Below are 21247 nucleotides of genomic sequence, written 5' to 3' on the forward strand. Positions count from 1 at the left end.
ACTGAGACACGCGGGGGGGGGGAGGGGGACCCGGGCTACTGAGAGTGAGACACAGAGGGGTGGGGGGAAGGGGGCGGGCTACTGAGACATGGGGGCGTACCCGGGCTACTGAGACACGGGGGGGGGGGCACCCGGGCTACTGAGACAGCAGGTGGGAGGGTGTAACCGGGCTACAGAGACACGCGGGGCAGGGGGGGTACCCGGGCTACTGAGACGCAGGGCAGGGGGTACCCGGGCTACTGAGACACGCGGGTGAGAGGGGTTGTACTGAGAAACAGCAATATCACCCGGGCTACTGAGACACAGCAGGGAGGGTCTGGGGTTACTGAGATAGGGCAGGGGGCACAAGGGCTACGGAGACACCAGCAGGGGGTGGCGGAAGGTTGCCATGCATGTCCCGCCTCTGAGAGGTCAGCGGGCTGGGGCGAAGTCAGTCACATGTCTGGTTTGCAAGGTGTTTGTAAACAGGTTGGACAAATGCAAGAGGTTCTGGGGTTGGGGGGAGGCAGAATGGGGCTTATTTCCTGCCAACAGATGTTCGAAAGAGGGTACAATGCGACTTGTTATAATAGTGTATCGCAAACTGCGCTTTAAACTAGACCCCAGTCATGCCTAAACCTGGAAATAAGGATTACTAATGCCTAATTTAATTCACAGCAATCTTCTAACCTCGAAAGGATGGAAGGCTAAAGTGGCCTTTGCAACTTCAAAGCAGATGGCGGCTTGAATATTTCATTGACAGTCAGCGCCTACAGTTTGTGGCAAAGACGCATTTTTCCAGTGCTGACCGGATGTGTCTTTTACAAATAATTAAGTTATGGATTGGTGTGTTTAATTAAACAAATCCAGGACTACAAGTCCCAGAAAGCACTGGTGTGAGCGGCCAATGAAAGCCTAGGAAAAGAATCCGGCTGAGAAGAAACAGGCGAGAAGCTAAGCACACAGCCCGCACTATAATGGGTAATTGAACAAGCACCTACGGGCACACGGACGGCGGGGGGGGGGGGGGGCGGACAGCGGGAAGGGGGGGGCTGACACGGACAGGGGGGGGCGGGAACAGCACACGGTCGGCGGGAACGGGCACTCACCTGGACTTCTTCCGGCGGCCGTGGTCGGCATGGAATGAGGAAAACAAACAGCAAAAAAAAACAAGTCAGGTCCCGGGCCGCGCTGTGATTGGCTGACGTCACGGGGGTGTCCCGGGCCGGCAGCCAATCACAGCGCGGCCCGGGAATGACGTCACGGGGGTGTCCCGGGCCGGCAGCCAATGGCAGCGCGGCCCGGGACAAAGGGGCGGGGCTTAAAAAAAGCACCAGAAACGCCCCCGAATCGCGTTTTCGTGAGAAAGCGCGATTGACAGCCTCTGCCTCCCAATGGCTAGCCTCCATTTATGGAGCTAGCCAATTGGAAACAGAGGCTGTCCTAACCTCACTACTAAAAACAACAGATTTCGACTGGGAGTGGCTTCGCCCCTCCCTAAAAGTCGAAACCTAAAAACCTCAATATATTTTTTCATGGAGTAATGGACACAAACTTGTAGAAAAACTCCTTAGAAACAACAACAAGCTAAACCTTAAGTCACTATGCAAGCCACATTTGAAGGTTGATGCGCTGACCATAGACAGCATATACTAAACGTTATCTGTATGAATTACTGGCACACTAAAACCACACCGACATCTTGAGCTGTCCCACTTGTAATTAAGTGGTGACATGAGCCATACATGCTACTGCCACGTATATATAAAAAGAGGACTAACTTGACAGAAGGCACTGTACGAATTCCCAGATACATTTTAAAAACGTTTAAAAATACCCTGACAAATTGTTTTTAAAGCTATTTGGTTGTAACAAATCACCAGAATACTGTTATAAAAACAAGATGCGGTGTTCCCAAAACATTATTTATTTATTTATTTAGGTATAAAAGCACAGGCGGGTACCCTGGAAGGAGTGTACTGAGCCTAAGAAAGTCCTGGCACAGGGAGCAGCTTCTTCACTGTAGGAACAGCCAAGAATTGAGCGGATTCTTGAAGTGTTTTTAATGGGGAAATAGATGACTGGAGGAGGGTAGTAGAGTTCCCAAACTAAAGGCTTAACTACCCCATGCATTTACAGGGGCTTCTAAAAGGCTGGGGCCAGTTGGAAAGGGAAACAGTTAACACCTGAGCGGCGCTTAAAGCTTAGATGACTTGAGTGAGTGAGTCACTCCGCTCACCTGGCAGAACTGAGTCCCTTCCATGAGCTGAGGTGGGTGCAGGGTCCATTGCCAGCCCTGCCTCACCCACAGAGATGGGTGCATAGGCCAGACTCATGCAGAGGGGAATGATAATGGAATATCAATGTTTTAGCTATAATGCTGCAAAAATATAGTAGCACAAATATCAACAATCAACTATCAATAAGGTACGTTTATAGAGTTAATTATAGGGTTACTAGGTTAAGCAGGCCTTTCTAATTCATCAGGGAAAAAAGCAAGAGAGTCTGTTCTTTAAACCACACAGTGAAGTGGACTAACAGATGCTTAAAAGGCAGTTTCTGGAAGGGATCGATTAGGGTAAATAGCCAATAGCTTGAGGGGAGAGTGTGTGGACATTTCTAAAACACTGATGCAGGCAATCAAATAAACATAATAGAGAGTATAGAGAGCAAGCCCATTGTAAGAGAAACCCGAAAGAAGTGTGCTACCTGAACACCCCTTTAAGCTCCACAAAATGAATGTTCTTCAAGTAATATCTACAATAGTCCCTCCTGATTAATATTTCTCTGTTGGATGTAAGGTGCTGCGATACAGTAGAGTGGTGGTGAATGCAACCACCTCATTTGCGTGTCGTGTTCTGAGCCAGTCGCAATATCAGAAATACGATGGGAAGAGAGTGCATGGTGGTTGCCATCTACACCTGTACATTGCCTATCCACCACTGCGCAGTGCGAGAAGAGGTGTGTGCATCGGTAGGCGCTGCTTGTCACATAAGTACCTGTGGTTGCTGCTGTTGGAACCCAAAGCTGAACATCTGGACACAACCTTTCAGGGCCCTCTCAGGACAGGTAGGCACAAAACCCCTATTTTAAAGAAACTTCCACAATGCACATCGCCCACCACAAGGGAATGTCAGAGTGAAGAACTCTACCATTCCCACAGTTGGGTGGCATGTACCATTGTCCACACTCAGCTGATACGGGCGCCAAATGTGCCGCTTTTTGTAGCTTGCAGCGAAAGAGAGCAGTTCTAAAGAAGAATGAAAGGACACCTTGAGGTATCTACCTCCCACTATGTGAACGCACTATAAGCTGTGAAAGAGAAGTTTTTGTCTGTGGCCGGTGGTCTGAGGCTTCAGCATGGGATGTGCCCTACAAAAGTCAGCTACGGGACACATTCGCATTTAATAGTGGACACCTGCAGTTAAACAACCCTGCATGTACAAATGAAAAACATGCTGTGAACCTGCCTTGGTGTTTATTTCTTCGATTAAACCTCTTTAAAAGTAAACACATATTGGCAGATCAGGGGAGAGAGGCACAGGCAGAGTATTACTTGCCCAAGATCAGACAGTTTGGTAAGGTTTGAGACCCAAGATTGTAAAGCAGTACTGCTTGTCGCAAAGGTTATTAGTTTACCACCATATTACGTTCTGTTGAACAGGGCATGAGAGTGGACACTGTCTCCCTGCCCTCTGATGAGGTAATGTCCATTCCAGTTTGTTTTTTTACTATAAAATTATTAACAGCTTTTACATCTAAAAAATAAGGTAAGAAGAATAAATGGGGAAGAAGAATATGTTTAAAAGTTGATTGCCATAGAGCCCGTAAATGTGGATAAGTAGGCAGGCTGAAATGTGGATATGTAGGCAGGCTGAAATGTGGATAAGTAGGCAGGCTGAAATGTGGATATGTAGGCAGGCTGAAATGTGGATATGTAGGCAGGCTGAAATGTGGATAAGTAGGCAGGCTGAAATGTGGATAAGTAGGCAGGCTGAAATGTGGATATGTAGGCAGGCTGAAATGTGGATAAGTAGGCAGGCAGGCTGAAATGTGGATCAGTAGGCAGGCTGGGATTAAAAAACATTTCTCCAGGTTCCAAAGTTTCCAGTTATCCCACTAGACTACAAGAGGGGCGGCAATGATTATGGTGGAAAGGCCAGGGGACTACCCTTTCCTGGGAAATGTCACTGTATTTTTGGCTTTGCCCAGAATTATAATATAGTGTTTATTTCAGTAAAGGGGTGAAGCCTGGATTAGTTGTTAAGTCTAGTGGTGGTATCTGCCCGACCCAGTGACTTTCCCACCCCGTTAGGAGTCCTGTCATTGTGTTTTATTGGACTATCTGTACTGTGCCAATTACTACTCTCCTCCCTATTTCATTCCATTTGGATGATATTTATTTTCTAAACTTGTCTCTCCAACAATGCTAATAGCGATCAGACAAAGCTTACTCCAGGAGTTGAAAAATAGACTGAAACTCAAATACAGTAGGGACTTGGTAATCACACTCAATACGCTCAGTATAAAGCAAAGTTAAAACTTTTACAAATAAGTAATTCAGGGGAGGGGGCTCTGGTATGAAACCCCCAAAATGTGCTCTGCCACTCATAGGCCTCCTGCTGCCTAACACGTTTTTTGATGGCTCTGCATGCGCAAAGTGCCCACACGCATACAAAGTGTCTATACAGGGTCCTAAAGTCTCCATGAGTGCACTGTGTCTTGCAAAGTGAGAATGAGAAGATGCCAACCGAAATGGTCATGTTTCTGTCCCCCGAAAAGTCTGCTAGAGTAACATGAACAAGAGACCATATTTCCCTATGCGGATTCTTAGTGTACTTAATGGAGCAATAATATGGCTGTACACCAGTAAAAAGGTAATACTCCATACATCGTGGATGGCACAAGAACCTATGGTTGAAGGAGGGTTGCAATAGCTATAGCTTTTCTCTCTGCTCATTGAAGAAGACCTAAAAAAAAGGAAAACCTTCGCCCCACCAGATCTCCATGCTCTGTAATTGTTGTAATCCAAATGCAGAGCCTGGTGCATTTTTTTTTCTTTACTTCATGTTTCCGGCAGAAACCTCACCAGGACCTAGATGCATCTTGCTCGGCCTCCACAACTAATCTCTGCCTGGACTAACAGTCACTGGAGGAACCGAAAGGGTTGGAACATTTGACGCGTGACATTACACGCTCTATGTACCAGCTCACTTATATCGAAAATGGGAAAACACAGGATACCACACGATTATATAAAAAAAAGAACCTCTCTTGTTTCTCCGTTCGTTCTCCCACGCACCGTGCCTCCCCCCGAATAAGTGGGTCTCCTTCTCTCTCAGGCGCTGCCTCGTTTCCTTTAACAATACAGGCCCCTGCAGAGCACTCATGAAGAGCCAAACAGCCACACAACAACCTGCAATGTCCTTCAGCCTTTTTTCACTCATACTCAGTGCTTTAAATTGATGTACAGAAGTGCAGGTACTCACTACTTAGAGTACCTGTCAGTTTGCTCCTGAGATGAGCCGGTACTCGCCCGTTCAAAGTGCAGGTACTCTGTACCAAACAGTACCTAATACTGCCAGTATTTCATATAAAAAGTTATTAGCATGTTCTTGACTTGTGAAAGGATCTGCTTCATCATCCTTCTACAATGTAAGTAAAGACCTCATATTAGCAAAAAGAAGCCCTTGCTGGAAACGAGTTTGAAGAATAATGAGTATGTCGGTGAGCTACCCATTCTCCCATTGAAAATGTGGGGGCCATCACTTGGAAATGCATGTGAGGTTTGTTCCGCCCATCCGGGCTGCAAAGGGGACAAGATAATTAAGTTTAAAATGTAATATGTAGAGGCGCCACTGGCTTTTCCAGCGTCTTGCCAGAATCTTGCAGGCAGCTGCTAGTGGTTACCCAAGGTGACCTGGGGACATCAGGCCTGTACATCTCGGATGCAGCTGCACGAGTTCCCAACACGAGCGCTGGTAGCACAGCTTCCGCACCACGCCCGATCGGCGGTGAAACGAGGACGTGCACAACCCTGAGGGCTGTGGGCTTGCGTAATCACCTCGATTTCCAGCTACACCTGGCGCACATTTACAGCCATGTGCATGTATTCTACAACACTGTGAATTCAGTGAACTGAAAACAAGCACTGCTAAAGTCAGGTCTTGCCTATGCTAGATTTATTGGCTTTATCAATGTTTTTTGTCATGTTGTACTGCGGCTTGGCTAATGTGCAGCATGGCTGATACTAAAAAAAAATGCTACACTGTTGTACAAAATGGCAAAAAACAACGACAAAGCCAAATAACTAAACTGTTTGACTATGTCCATGTTTTTTAGGCCTGCTCCTGCTTTGCTGCTTGTCCTGTTTCGTCCCACCAGGAATGCACTGCAAAGCCAATTGGTTGTTCTCAGCGGGATCTACTTGCTTTGTCATGTTTTTTAGCCATGTTGTACAGCAGCGCGGCTGATGTGCAGCATGGCTGAAAGTTAAAAAAAAACTATGACATGTCCAAAGCTGGCCATGCCATCTCACTTTTAAAGAACAACTTTTAAAGCACACAGCCGCACTGCAGAGCAACATGACAAAAAAATTAACAAAGCTGCCGCTGCTCTGCAGCATGGATAAAAAATTGCTAACAAAGCCAATAGATTGTGCATAGGTGAGACCTATTGGCTTTTCAATGCTTGTTTTTTTCTGACCGGAGGGGACAAGCAACAAAAAGGTGTGGGGAGGGCAATCAAGAATGCAGGAGGGGACTATGTGGGTGGCAAGCAAGAACGCGAGATGGTGCAAGCAACACAGGAAGAGGGAAAGGTTTAGAATGCTAGCAAGAATGCAGGAGAAGGGGGATAGACTTACTAGGAGGTGGTAAGCAATGATGGGGCAACAGCAAACAGGCAACATTGACAGGGTAAGCAGCCACAGGGCAACAACAACAAAGGGGCAAGAAAGACAGGGCAAGCAACAAAAATGGGGCAAACATATGCATTACGGAACCCTACCACTAAAATGTTTTAAAAGTATCACGCTTAAGCACACGAGCAGTAGAAACACACCTGGCACTGAAAGGAACTAGTACTTGGGTCATGCTCTAGGGAAGGGACAGACACACAAAGACGAAGTGAATCTGGCATGCGCTGATCAAAGTTAATCAAGGAAATGAAAGTGACAATGAAGCAAACCGATGGTATGAAATGGGCGGCCTCTAAGCCCCTTGTACATAAACAATATAGCTTGCAAATTACAGCACATATGGTGCCTAAGGCAACACCTAAAAATGAGTTTAGCTCTCAGAGATCCAACCACATTCATTGGTGTCTACCAAAAGTGGAAAGCACATGGGTTTGCCTGTCACATATGTGTGCTCTATTACATCTACGCCTCACATTAAAGCCCTAAATTAGCAGTACTTAATTTGAGCCACTGGTTGCATGTGGAGCTGCAGGTGGTTTCCACCAGCATTAATTTTAGGGACCAGCACCACAAATGTTTCCCCATTAGGCCTTCACCAAGAGCAAAAGAGAGAAAAACACAAAAGGTGGACATAAGGAAGAATAGGAAAGATGGAAAAACAGTGGCAAAGAAAGCATGGATGAAATATAATGTGAAAGGGTGAGATAAAGGGGCAGGGAGTGTTTACGCTTCTGAACAAAACTGTGGGCCCCGGCACTTAATCGTTCCCTAATTAAGCAATACTAATGAGTAACCATGGCCCTGAGCATGGTACGAGTTGTGTCGTATGTACATACCTCAGACCTTTATCCCTTACCTTGCACCTATTGTGGAATTGATATGTGACCTTAGGGTCTTAGGTTCAAATCCTGGAAGAACACTCAGTCTTTCATCCTTCCGAGATTGATAAAACGAGTGCCAATGATTTGGGTAATAAATAGCAGTGGTGAACAAGTTCACAACTATTTTTTAAGTTTAATAAACATTTCGTAATAATGTGAACAAACTAATCACATAAAGCGGTTCAATGTAATGCAAATATGACTCAAAGTAAGTAACCAATATGAAATGGTGTATTTTTTAGGAGCAAGACTGTTAAGATATACAACTTTTTAATAAACCGAAAGAGTCTCAACATTTTTTTTACAGCTGCACAATTCTCCCAAAATTCAGCACCCAGAGTGGAGCAAATCGTAAACTGTGCTGTGTCAATGTAGCAATTGAATCACTCTCTGACCATAATCCAAAGTAGGGCGGTCTCAGTTGTCTGTGGGGCCCAAAGACTTCAGTGAGCCCCCCCACCACCCCCCTCCCCCACACACACACACCCCACTGTGTTTCCATCCTAACAGGGGGTGTCTGCTGCATGGAGATTTTAAATAAAAGTTCTCCTGACTTTTTAGAAACAGCACATTATTTTAATTCAGGCCTGATGAGCTCTCACCTAAATTATGCAAATGGCATTTTTCTTGTTTTCCCTTCTTGTGCTCTACAACGCTTACATTCGGAATTGTGCAGCTCCTGCTCTCCTTCGCCTACCATGTAAAGTCAACTTTTATGGACTCTTACGGTCTTTATAGTGGATTTCGGTAGATAAAGCTTATTATCTTTAAAAGGCTTTGTGTTTTGGGTCAGGGCACTAGGACGTGACCATACACTCATCACTGGTCTATCTTCTTGAAATTCCTAAAATAAAGAAGGCCCTCCAAGGGGGCTGATGCTTTGCATACCAAGAAGCAACTAAATTGAATCCTCTTCCTCTGAGCATGAACAGCAAGGCGTATGTAAAGAGTTTTAAGGAAAAAATTAAACGTGGTTATTTTCACAGGAAATTGACTTGCTCTTTAATTGTGTACTTCTGGTAATCTTCCACTTTAGAAATACAAATACAAATCCAAGTGTTGAAAGCTCAGGACCTTGATGTACTGCTAAAATTCCAATCGAAAGCTCAGCACCATGATGTACTGCTAAAATTCCAATATGTACAAGGATGGTCCATTATCAGCCTTCAGAATAGTTGGCAAACCGACGGTATTAAAAATATCATCTAGCCTTTGGAGCTAGATAATTGCACTGGAGCTGTTAATTGCACTATCTCAACAACAAAGAATATTGTGCATTAGTACATCAGGACCAGTAAGTACCTCCTGTCTCGGAGTAGACTGACGTCTTTCCATGTTTTAGTGCATGCTTCCTCCTTTATTACTGGAGTGGGCTGTTCTGTACTCCCTGACGCTAGGCTCTACTGTCATTCATTCACCCATTCAACCTCTGGTTTACTAGTGTGAGTATGCCAGGGAACCATACACCTTCCTTAAGTTTATCCTTGGTTTTGGCAACCCACTGTTTGACCATGTGGGGTGTTAGTGAATGTGGAATGATGCTCTTGTTCCTTTTAGAAAAGCTCCGCTCTTGGAGGTGCTAATTTCACTGTATACTCTCTATAGCGCCTGGAGGTGGAGTCCATTGACATCATCACTTTCATTGGTGGGACAGAAATGTTTCCACTTCACCCTTCTGAAGACATTCATCCGGAAATATTTTCAGTTCAGTGTCTTTGAGCAATAGAGGTTTGGAGCAAGTCACCTGTACAACATAGCTTACATTTTGAAATAGTGTTTAGAGCACCACCATAAAGGAAGGTATCAAGGTCCATATATTCAGTGGGTCCTTTTAGTTGTGTTCAACAGCACCTCGTAATTAGTACACAAAGGCTAAAGGAAATTTACATATTCTTTATTCCAAAATTCCAACTTGAGCAACAGCAGACATTGTTTCGTTGTGCAACCACTTTTTCAATCAAGGCTTTTGGAAACAGTTCTGAGGAATACTCTTAGCGTAGTAGACGGTATATATTCCTTAAGTGGATAGAAATGTGTCCACAGCATCAATGTATTTGATCCATGGATCAGTATGCAATTTTGGAGCTGGAACTTTGGTAAGTCATTAGCACTCTCAAATGAGCTAGAAAAAATGGACGTCAGTCCCGATGAGCGGTCGTCTCAAACCATAGCTTACATGTTCTTATGAATTGTCTCTTGGAGAGTGGTGGGTTGTCATGCCCTTCTGCGAATGTCTCAAGCGGTAGTCAGAATGTTGGAGCCAGACTTGTATGACGTGCTGAAGCTCTAATAATTGAAGGGATTCCTCATTCAGTGAGAAGGATGGGGTAGATGCTGTGCCTTACCTGCAGAGATGGACAGATGGGTCTTGTGACCAGTGACCACAGATCATGCAGGGATGAGTCCTTGATGGCCTGGGGTGCTTTCTGTTGAGAACTGCCCCATGGCTATTGGATTCTTTTTTTGGCCAGAGTCTTCAAGGGTTCGTATATCATAGTAAGGTTGTGGACCAACTGGCCACAATCATGTGCTATCCCTAAGAAGCTCTACTCATCTGACACATTATGTGGTGGGGAAGGTGAGAGATATCTCTTTACTCGGGAACCTAATTTCTATGCACAGCAGTATTGATCCTGGTTGCATTGGTTTTATCATTAGCACTATGGGCAACATCCACAGCGTTGGACCAGAGATATTTTCAATCTCTCCCAGGTCCTCTTGCTTCTGGAACATTGCCTCCACTAAAGGTCTCATGTGAAATGGCATGGAGCATGAGTTGATGCTTCCCATTGCATATATTTATGTTAATGAAATACTTCCAACTACATTCTGTAATGCTGTGACTACTTCAACCTGAAGTGGCTTCTTTGCTTGCCTGAATGGATTATTCATTCATCCATTGACCCTTTTAAAAAATGTCTGTAATGGACACCTCCATGAGCCACTTTTGTAGTATTATATCATTAGCCAATTAAGGCCAGATTGCAGAATAATGAGAATGTGCCAGGAAGTGGCACAACCATGTGAAGTCAACGCGCGAGTGGCACTGCTAACAGACCATACCTTCACCCCATCCAGTAAAGAGCTAATCATCTAACACTCTTTCAATAAGCCAAGCCATGACTCAAATATATTACACTTTGGAAGCTAGAGTTCTTTAGTATGAATGAAACAGATAGGCACCCTTGCAGTCAATAATTTGATAAACTTTATTGTATAGCACAATCACTACCCTTAACCACCTCCTGGTATACAAGGGAACTGATGCAATAACTGACAATTGTATTAGGTATTTCAATTCTGGTGGCCTGGTTCTGAAGCCTCTGAGTTGTGAGACCACATTTTCTCCAAAATGACACGAACACAGAATCGTTAATGCCAGTCCACCGTCTCTAACATTCAGTGAGTCGCAGAAGAACCTCTCAAAGTCCACAAAGTGTAGATCTGCTATGTCCAGACTCAAGCACACCAATGCAAGAGATGACCGGATATTTCACAATTAATGTAGACTGTAGGGTTAAAGTCTCACCTACTGGTCACAACATCCTCTACCCATAACAGTGCTTGGGCTCTCAGGTACTAAAACACCTACACACAATAAGAATGTTCAGGGTGGAGAGTGCTAACACAAACATCTGTGTATCATGCATAACACAAACAAGCATTCCTAGTTAAAGCTCAGGAGTTGATATACGACTTGCAGAGGTGTGCTCTACCACGCATAATACATGTTCCAGGAACCACCCCGGTAGGGTAACTACCCCGGTTCGTGTACCTGCTGCAGAGATCTGTGTGTAAACTTTCGGTCACAAGTTCCAATACTAGTCAGAAAGCCCAGCGCCTTAAAACACTTGTTACAGTGATCTGTTTGTAACTACACATTACTCATCTGAATGCCAGCAGGACCACATCAACCATTTTAACCTCAGAAAATAAACAAGAAGAGTTCATTTGGATTGAGTAACAGCATTAGCTGATATAAATTGCTTGGTTGAGCTTTTATTATCTTATAAACAAAAACAAATTTGTAACACACTTTCGAACCCAAAATTGCCTATTTTTTTTCGAACTGTGATGTAACATACAATGCATTTTTAACCTCTTCTACGTGCTCCCCAAACTCAAACTCTCAAAATACGTCTTTAAGCGATAAATATAAAAAGGAGTGAAAATAATGGTTATTGAAGGGTAACAGATTCTAATGCGCAATGGGATTGCGTTGTGTAGAATTGACTTTTATAAGAAAATATGAGCAAATGGGAGTGAAAATGAGTACTTGCCGTTCCGGAGAGGGATTGGTGGAATTCAAGACGACTTAAACTCGAACAAAAATACTCCGAACCCAGAGGTTTATTTGTAACAAGTCACTCACATCAGAGTAATATAGGAAGGAGCGTGAAGCCCTCCAAAAAGCTGACCACAAAATAAATTAAATCATTTTATCCATTCAGGATACAGCGCTGGAGGGCGCCATGTAAACACCCCTACATCGTTCCTGGTCGTAATCCATTCTATTGTGTGGGGAAACGTTTGAACTGTACAGGGGTGCTCCCGCGACTCTGAGAAGGGGACCTAACGCGGGGCCCAACCCTTCAGGATCTCCCTCCCTGCCCAAGGCTAATGAATAAATATGATATATGCGAGACTAGGGCCCCTTAACACAATCTGCAGGGGCACTATAATTTTGTGTTACCTTCTGCCCCTGACCCCAGTCTGTGTGCATGAGCGGCTACTTTGACTGACGGGGGACAGTGGGGCTTCCTGTCGCGATCTGTACGTCACTGAGGCACCTATGCTCTGTGATCTCCTGAAAAATCCCGAATATCGCCGGCACATGCGACAGCTGCTGTCAGAGTCGGACTGGCCACCAGGGCAATCTAGCAGTGTCAGAAGGGCTAGCCTAACAGGTCAGCAATCGGACCAGGTATTTTGGTGTGTAGGGTCAGTTTTAAGGTCTGGTGGGAATTTTACTGTTAAGTTCCCTAGTACCACAAACATACTGTTAATTTCCCTCGATCCACAAACATTGTCTGCAAAAAGCTCAAATGCGTGCATTCTCCCATACAGTGCAAAACTCCATCACAACTTGCATTTACAAGTTCAAGACTGCTCCGATGTGCAACGAGTCACACTTTCAGCTATCTGATAAGCTAATGGGGTCTCTTTTATTTTGGTGCCAGAGCCTATATTCTGTCCCAGTCCTGTGCCGTCTGCTGCTTCCCTGCCAAGGTAGCAAATCCCCTGCCCACCTTTGCTTAAAACGGCAAGCTGCCCCACCCTCTGGTCTCAAGCATTCTGCACCCCTAACCCCCTCCCCAAACTCCCCTCCCATGGGTGACATACCTCCATCTGTTGATGCCCACGTTGGAGGAGCCAGCAAACCAGGGGTCCAGGATGTAGACACAGCGCACGGTGTCGGCTCCCTTGATGCTGTCCCGCAGCGCCGGGTTGTCGTGCAGTCGCAGCCCCTTGCGGAACCAATGCACCGCGTTGACCCCCATCGTGGGGGGCGGCGAGGGCTCTGCGGTCTCCTGCAACCCTTGGCACCGCCGAGCCCGCTCAGTCCCTCTGCCCGCTGCTGCGCCGGTGGTCGGGCAGGCAGCAGTTCACGGCTGGTGGGATGCGGCGAGGGGCAGTGGGGGGCTCGCCCTCGGCGCACAGGTGATGGAGAGAGGGGGTTGGGGGCATGAGGGACCTGGGACGTAGAGGTATAGGACAGCGGGGGGTAGGGGTGAGTGCAGAGATGGGCAGTGCTGCTGTCGGGCAGCGAAGGAGGCTGACCAGCCGTACCTGTGCAGATGGGCAAAGAGATGCTGATCGGCCGAGGGGCTGGTTGGATGAGGGATGATCACCAGCCCGGGCAGCGCACGGGGGTAGGGGCTTCAATTGGGCAGCGAAGCTGGCTGGAGGTTAGCATCAACGATATCCAGCCGCGGCTGTGCAGGCTGGCACCCAGGCGGGCATGGGCTGGTTACAAAGAGGCAGCGGACAAGGCTGTAGATTACCAGCAGTGAGGACAAGCCTGGGCGGGGGTACTGGTGCCCAGAGAGGGCTGGCTGTGGCAGCAGGGTAGTCCAACAGGGAGAGCGCGCGCGCCGGGCTGGTCCTGGACCCCGCAGGTGTCGCCACGCTCCTGCTCTCAGGTCAGCCGGAGCTGTTATGTAAAGCTAGACACTGGCTCCCATCAGCAGGGGCCGCTGACGTGCGTCTGTACGTGCTTCCCACAGCTGCCGCTTGATGCGCATGCGCCACGGCGGAGCGCTCACGCGCCGTCCCGCGTGGGCTCCTGTTATGGTCACACCGGTGCTCCGTGGTGTGGGCGACGATCGATATAAGAGGGTGTGCGCGCGGACACATCCGCGAGACCGGTGTGAAGCGGACGCCAGAACTAACGCAGTGCGATTGGCTCCACGCGCTGTTCAGCACAGAATGTGTGCGATTTACATTTTTTTCCGGAGCTGCAGTCACCCCATTCCCACCCAGGCTTATTTTATATATATATTTTATGCGTTTTTTGTATAGCGCGGACTTTACCCGAAGGTGTCAGAGCGCTTCACAATAGGAACCGTAATGATACATGAGGACAAAGTTACAGGTGTGCATGTTACAAAAGCAACCATTACGTTAAAGGAGGCAATAGTGACAATTGTGCTGGTATCAAGAACAAACAAAATACAAGAGGTAGCAAACGGTGCGTTACAAGAGGAACAAGTTGACGTGTGCATGTTACAAAAGCGTACAAAGTACAAGTAGAGGTATAATAATGCAATAAATGGCAGACACTCAAAACATAAGAACACACGTTACGTAGCATGAGGCAATGGTGGCAATTCTGCATGTATCAAAAGCAAACCAAATACAAGAGGTAGCAAACGGTGCGTTACAAGAGGAAAAGTGATGTGTGCATGTTACAAAAGAGTACAAAATACAGGTAGAAGTATAATACTGCAAAAAATGGCAGACACTCAAAACCACAAGAACACACTGGGAAGGCACTTCTATAGTCATGGAGAATAGAATTTCCTATAATGGAAGGACTTCCTTCAGATGATAGAGAGAGCATGAATAACATTTGGAAGTGTCTTTGAAGGAGGAGAGCTTTGAGGTCAGTTTTGAAGGCCTGGGAAGAGGTGATGGTCCGGAGCTGAGGCGGAAGTGAGTTCCAGATTCTCACCGTGTTGCCTGAAAAGGATTGGGCCATCAATCTTTACTTCTTGATAGTGGGAGGTTAAAGCAATGCATTTTCTGCATTACATGATGTTCTAGAGCCTCCAGAGAGTTTTAGTTTATTCGCCAGGTAGCGAGGAGAGGAGGAGTGCAATGCTTTGTGGGTGATATAGGCAGTCTTGTAGATAGATCTTGCCTCGATGGGAAGCCAATGGAGTGTGGATAAAATGGGTGTGATGTGGTCGCTTCTTTTGTGAAACGAGCTGCTGATCGGAGAACAGATTTAAGGGGGGACAGGTGGGATATGGGGAAGCCAGTAAGAAGAGAGTTGCAGTAGTCCAGTCTGGAGAGAACCAGCGATTGGACCAAGGCTTTAAGGTCTTGCTCCGGGAAGAAGCGCTGAATCACCCAAAGAAGGCGCAGTTGGTATCAAGCAGACTTTGCAATGGAATTGATGTGGGAGAGTATGACACCAAGGGATTTTGCGCTGTCGACAATGATGGGATTATTGTTAAGTAGATTCATCTGATCCATTCATGATTGAACCGGGGGGGAGGAGAAAGTGAGGCGGAGAAGAGGAGGAATACAGTTTTGGAGGGATTCAGAATCAGTTGATGAGTTAACATCCAGTTTTGAATGGAGTCGAGAGTAGAGCTTAGGATGGAGAGATCGTGAGTGGAGGCCACCTTAAAGTAGATTTGAGTGTTGTCTGCATAGAGATCATAGTGGATCCCAGATTTACTTAGGAGATTTCCCAATGGTTCTCAATGGAGATTGAACAATGTGGGTGCAAGTATAGAGCCTTGAGGAACACGTTGACCTACCGCCAAAGGAGATGAAAGACTGTTCTCTATTTTGATCATTTGGGATCTATCAGAGATGAAGGCAGCAAACCATTTAAGCACAGTGCCCTCCATGCCCATTCTCTGTTGAAGAGTGTTGAGGAGAGTGTTGTGATTGACAATGTCAAAGGCTGCAGAAAGGTCAAGGAGAATTAGTGATGGAGCGGAAGTTGTTGAGGTCGTTCGCGTCAGCAGTGTGTTTTTAAGCAGCGGGGTGACCTGCCTAGTTTTGAAGGAAACAGGAAGGGAGCCTTGACAGAGGAAGAAGTTAACCAGAGTGATCCAATAGGAAAGAGAATGGGTATAGAAGTCAATGGCAATGGCACTAGGGATGGGGTCAAGAGAATGGTTGGAGGGCTTTGTTTCGAGGATGCATTTGACGATGGCATCTTTAGAGATGGGGTCAAAGTTCTGCCAAATGGCTAAGTATTTGCGCTCCTCTGGAGGGGTAGGATGAATGACCTGATCCACAAGTGATTTCAATTTTTCATCAAAGAATAAAGCGAATTCCGCTGCTTTCTTTGTAGAATCCTCCAAGTTGAAGGTTAGGGAAGAGCAGTTTGGATTCTTGATGAGATCAAATAGTTTTTTGGGTCTATTTTTGGCTGAGTCGAGGAGGGTTCTGAAGTGCGACGCTTTTCCAAGGAAGATGTGCTTGTGGTACTTGGATCTTGCTGAACGAAGCGTGGCCAAATTATCAGTGGAGGGAGCTTATCTCCATTGTTTCTCCAGGAATCTTAGGTGCATCCTTTCTTCATAGAGTGATTTGTTGAACCAAGGTGCTGAGGGAGTAGGCCTTTTCTTTTTGCTGTGGAGAGGAGCAACGTTATTGATTCCGACTGCAAGGACTGTGAGGCATTTGGAGGTGAGTTTGTTAACATCTAGGTTTGGGTCTAGCCTTGGAAGTGATAGCAAAGCTGATTCACAGAGGCTACCAATGTCACATTTTTAGTGTCACGGAACCAGGAGGTAGCCCTCTTAAGTTGGCTGAGAGTTATAGAGTGTGATAGGTGAAAAGAGAATGGGATGAGGAGGTGGTCAGATCAGTCTACATGAATAGGGGTAGCGACAGTAAGCATGCCTGCTTTAGAGATAACAAGGTCCAGGATTGAGCCCTTAGAGTGATTAGTTTCTGTGCAGTGTTGGATAAGATAGTTTGCAGAGAGGAAGATGGCCAGCAAATTCACAGAAGAGTCTTGAGGCGAGCCCCAGTGGAGATTGAAGTCACCCATGAAGATCTGATCACCACTTTGCGAGTGTTGGTCGCTGATGAAGTCAGTGAGTTCCTCCATAAACGAAGGGCTGCTACAAGACGGGTGGTAAATGGCATGGAATCTGAGGGGTGAGCGGTGGTGCAATTGAAGCTCAAGAGATAGGCATTCAAAAGTGCGGAGGGAGCTATTAGGAAAATCCTTACGTTGAAGGGAGTTTCTAAAGATGACTGCAACACCTTCCCCAACTTTGTCAATTCTGTAATTTCTAAATACAGAATAACCTATGGGTAATAGGAAATCAAACATAGAGTGAGAGGTATCATTGAACCAGGTCTCTGTGAGGAAGAGCATGTCAATATTGTGAAGGATGATGGCATTGGAGATTTCAAGTTTGTGTTTCATTGCAGATCTGCAGTTGTGGAGCAGACAGCGCAACTCTATCAAGGCTGTTTTGGTGATGGGGCACATGGGCTATGAAGGGTGATAGGGATATTGTACTTATACGAGGGTGCTCGGGAGGGTTTAGGTGGATGAGCGCTTCTGACAGATGAGATGGTTGGAATAGTCTAGATAGTAGGGTTACTTGGAGATGAAAATGGAAGAAGGGTGGTGTTGGAGGGCTTGTGTGAGTTTGCGATGTTTGCAGACGACAAGTTATGCTTGGCTATTATGGGGTGTGGGGGCGAGGTGCATCTCGTGGGAAGGTGAGTGTTTTCCAAAGGAATTGAGGTGTATGGAAAAGTGGAAATCTTGGAGCTTAAAAGTTAAATGGTAGCTTCAAGTTGGGAGATGGAGGTAAAAGAGAGCCTAGCTTATTTTAGGGCAGAGCATGGAATGTTGGGTGGCTCGATGGAAACAAGAGGGGGTGGAATTGGTGGTGGAAGGCATTGAGAGGGGGGGGCGGGAGGAGAGTTGGGGTATAGGGTTCATAGGTGGGAAAAGGTGGTGGTTGAGAGCGGGCGTTGGTGCATCAGTGGTGAAAGGAGAGTTGCCTTTGTTGGCGTTGTAAGAAGGATAGGAATTAAGGACATAATTAGGGGGAGATAGGTGAGGATCGAGGTGGTGGGGCTGAAGGAGAGGGGAGGAATGTGTGGAGTCGAACAAATGAAGAAGGTTTGGGAGGAAAATAGGTAGAGGTGGTTGCAGAGGTACTGTCAGCTAGGTGAGGTGGCTGTGAGGGAACGGGCATCTGGCAGAGTGAGGGGGGTTGGGAGATAGGGAAGTTGAAGAAAAGAAGTGGGTCTGCTAGGCCCGAGGGAGGGACAGGGTTACCAAGGGGGGAAGGGGGTAGCACAGCATTGCTGGAGGAGATGGGGAAGGAGAGAGATGCAATGGGTTTGTGGAGAAATCGGGGTATATAGCGAGGGGAGGAGGGGATAGAGAAGAGGAGAAGAGGAGGGAATAAGGGGAATGTAATGAAAGTTAACTAGAGGAGATGGTTGGAGGAGAGGTGGACTAAAAAGGGGGGTGGCAGGTAGGGATAGGGGGGAGGAGATGAGATTGGAGTGCTGGGATGGTGCAGATTGGACGAGGACCGTATTAGGTAGAGGTGAGGCTGAAGTGATGAAGGGGGGCATACTGTGAGGGGGAAGAATGGGAGAGGAGGGCATAGGGGAGGGGGAGGGAAGAGGGTCGACCTGTGCCTCCCGAGGGTGTAGCCTATTGGAGTGTAGGGGGTTCAGGGGAGGAGAAAGGGAGTAATGGGTGGAGCTAGATGAAGAGTCAAGGGATAACCCGGTCGCAGAGGAGGGGAGTAGGGAAGGGAGGAGGTGGTCAAAGAGAGAGAGACAGGTGTCTTTGGCTTGGATCATGACAGTGCCGTTATTATAGAGTGAGATAGTGAGGGAGCCGTTGAAACACGAAGAGGGGGACATTTTTAGCTGTTTACCATGAGGGATAGAGGATGAGGAGGTGACGTTAAGGGAATTATATAAGCTGGTGGACGAAGAGGGGATATCATGAGTGAAAAAAATGAAATCGTTTTTGAGCCATAACGACCATTGTAAAGTTGATCAACAAAAAGTGAATCAGACAAATATTCAATAGTGTTATGCTTGAAACGTTTTGCTGAAGGTTTAGTCAGGTTGGGAGGATAAATGATTTTGTAGCAATTAATTCCAGACTTAACTCGAGTGGTAGCCATGTTGGGAAAATGAGGAAGAGGAGGGTGGAGGGTATTGAGAAGGGTGTTACTAGGAAAGCGGTGGTGAGGAGAAGTATAAGGACAAAAAGGGGGCACATATTCCAGACGTCGGGTGAAGATATCTGAACTAATGTGCAGTCCGGGAAGTGAGGCGATTAGGAACAGGTTGTTATTTCAGAGCAGGAGAAGAGGAGGGCACAGATTCCAGTAGTCGAGAAAGCTTTACTGCTTGGGAGTCTCTATGATTCCGCTGGTATTTGATGGGCCCTTCATCTAGGTCAGTGTTTCCCAAACTGTGGTCCGCGGACCCCCAGGGGTCCCTGACACATTCCCAGGGGGTCCGCAGGCAGCAGTTTTGAAAGCACTGTAAACTATCTTGTTTAACCCCTTCGACGCTCATGACGAGCTGGGCTCGTCATGAGGTAGCCTCCTCGCACGCTCATGACGAGCCCAGCTCGTCATGTAAAGTGCGGTTTTAAAAAACTCAGCACAGGAGCAGAATTCCGCTAGCGCGCATGCGGTTAATTAGCAGTTTTCAAAGAACAATAAAAGTGTCAAGATAACAACAGTGATTAATTTCCCTGCTGGAGAGACATGAGAGTTTTGTCCAGTGGCAGCTGTGACTGAACTAATGTAACACAGAGGGTTAATATGCCTACTGCAAAGAAGTGTACCATGCATTTTAAAAAACAGTATTTGATATGCATCGGTCAGTGGGTTACTGCTTTTGTCAGAGAGATTCTTTTGTTACAGTGCAGTTCATAAGTGACAATCGTAATCTAGCACAGTGACCAAAAAACTGTCATCAAACAGCTGCTTGCAAACTGCAAGGTACAAGTTAGTGACATTTTTTTTTCAGTCTTTCAGTATCCTGATGCTTCTAAAAAGGTTTCTTTGGGTGGAAATACTATTTTATTGTTAAAGTCAATACTAACCACTGTGTTATGTTCTGAATCCTGAGTTTGTGCTTCTCCAGACCAGCACTCCTTGAGTTTGTGCTTCTCCAGACCAGCCTCCTTGGCTTAACAACACACTCTACTACTTCGGAAACGCAAGGCTGCACCATATTGACAAGAATATGGTGCAGCCCTGCGTTTCCCCTGCGCTGGCGTTACATTTAACAGGGGAAGATTGTTTATGTGCAGGAAGGTCCCCCTTCCTGCACATAAACAATCTTGAAATGTCATTTTCTCACTTTTATGTGTACTGCTTAATGCATCACACATGGAAGTTACAAAATGTCTTTTTTTTTTTAAAGATTGTTTATGTGCAGGAAGGGTCGCCTTCCTGAACATAAACAATCCAAGGCGTTTTACAAAAACGAGGAGAAATTAAGCATTTCTCAGTGTTTCGCCAAGTTAAGACCAGGTTTTCCCTGGCCTTAATTTTGGCGTTGCTTCCCATTTACGCTGCTCTTGTAAATAGGGGGCAGCGTCAAAATCAATGGGTGCCGCAGGGGAAACGCCCACCACAACACGCACTGCCCACCCCTTTCACGCTAAGCATTGTGTCAAAGGGGGTCTTATTTACAAGGGACTGTTAAGCCACGTTAAGTGGCTTAATGTTGCCTTGTAAATTAGGCAAAGCCCCTATCGCCACGGGAACGTCTCAGAAAGTGATGTTCTCATGGTGATAGGGGCTTGTAAATATGCCACTAAAATCATTAGTAATTTGAGTATTTGTTTTGTGTGCACATGTGTGTTAATTTTTTCCCAATTACTGTTTTAATGTTTCAAATTTAAATCCTACAAATCACTTGGGGGTCCCCGGCTTCCAGTGGTGACTCTATGGCGGTCCTCAGGAGTCAAAAGTTTGGGAACCACTGATATAGGTAATCACATAATATACATGGTGCCACCTGGCACTAGATCATATTTACAAGGGAATTGTTTACATATGACAAGGCCAACTGGACCACTGTCAGAACCATCACGAAGCAAACTTAGTAAAAGTAAAACAGATCAAAAACGTACAGTAACCACTGTTGATCACTGTACTTAACATCAGCCTGTAACATAAACCACATTAGGCGCCAAACGCATGTACACTCAACAGTCTAAAATTGGACCCTAAGTTCCTAAGTATCACTAACATTAGGGGCA

The 21247-nt window shown here is 46.2% G+C and overlaps 1 protein-coding gene across 3 annotated transcripts in view; it reads right to left on the minus strand.

Annotated features, from left to right (window-relative positions):
- Positions 1–13952, minus strand: part of CRY1 (cryptochrome circadian regulator 1) — a 121007-nt gene extending 107055 nt beyond the window's left edge. The window contains exon 1 of one of the 3 annotated variants that reach the window (XM_078673940.1): positions 13123–13952. In XM_078673940.1, the coding sequence (XP_078530066.1) occupies positions 13123–13280 (158 nt within the window). In that variant the 5' untranslated portion in view covers positions 13281–13952. The remainder of the gene's footprint in view (positions 1–13122) is intronic. The other 2 variants (XM_078673941.1, XM_078673939.1) reach the window with 2 other exon arrangements.
- Positions 13953–21247: the final 7295 nt, after the last annotated feature.

Source organism: Lissotriton helveticus, chromosome 1_1, assembly GCF_964261635.1.
Source record: "Lissotriton helveticus chromosome 1_1, aLisHel1.1, whole genome shotgun sequence".
NCBI lineage: Eukaryota > Metazoa > Chordata > Amphibia > Caudata > Salamandridae > Lissotriton > Lissotriton helveticus.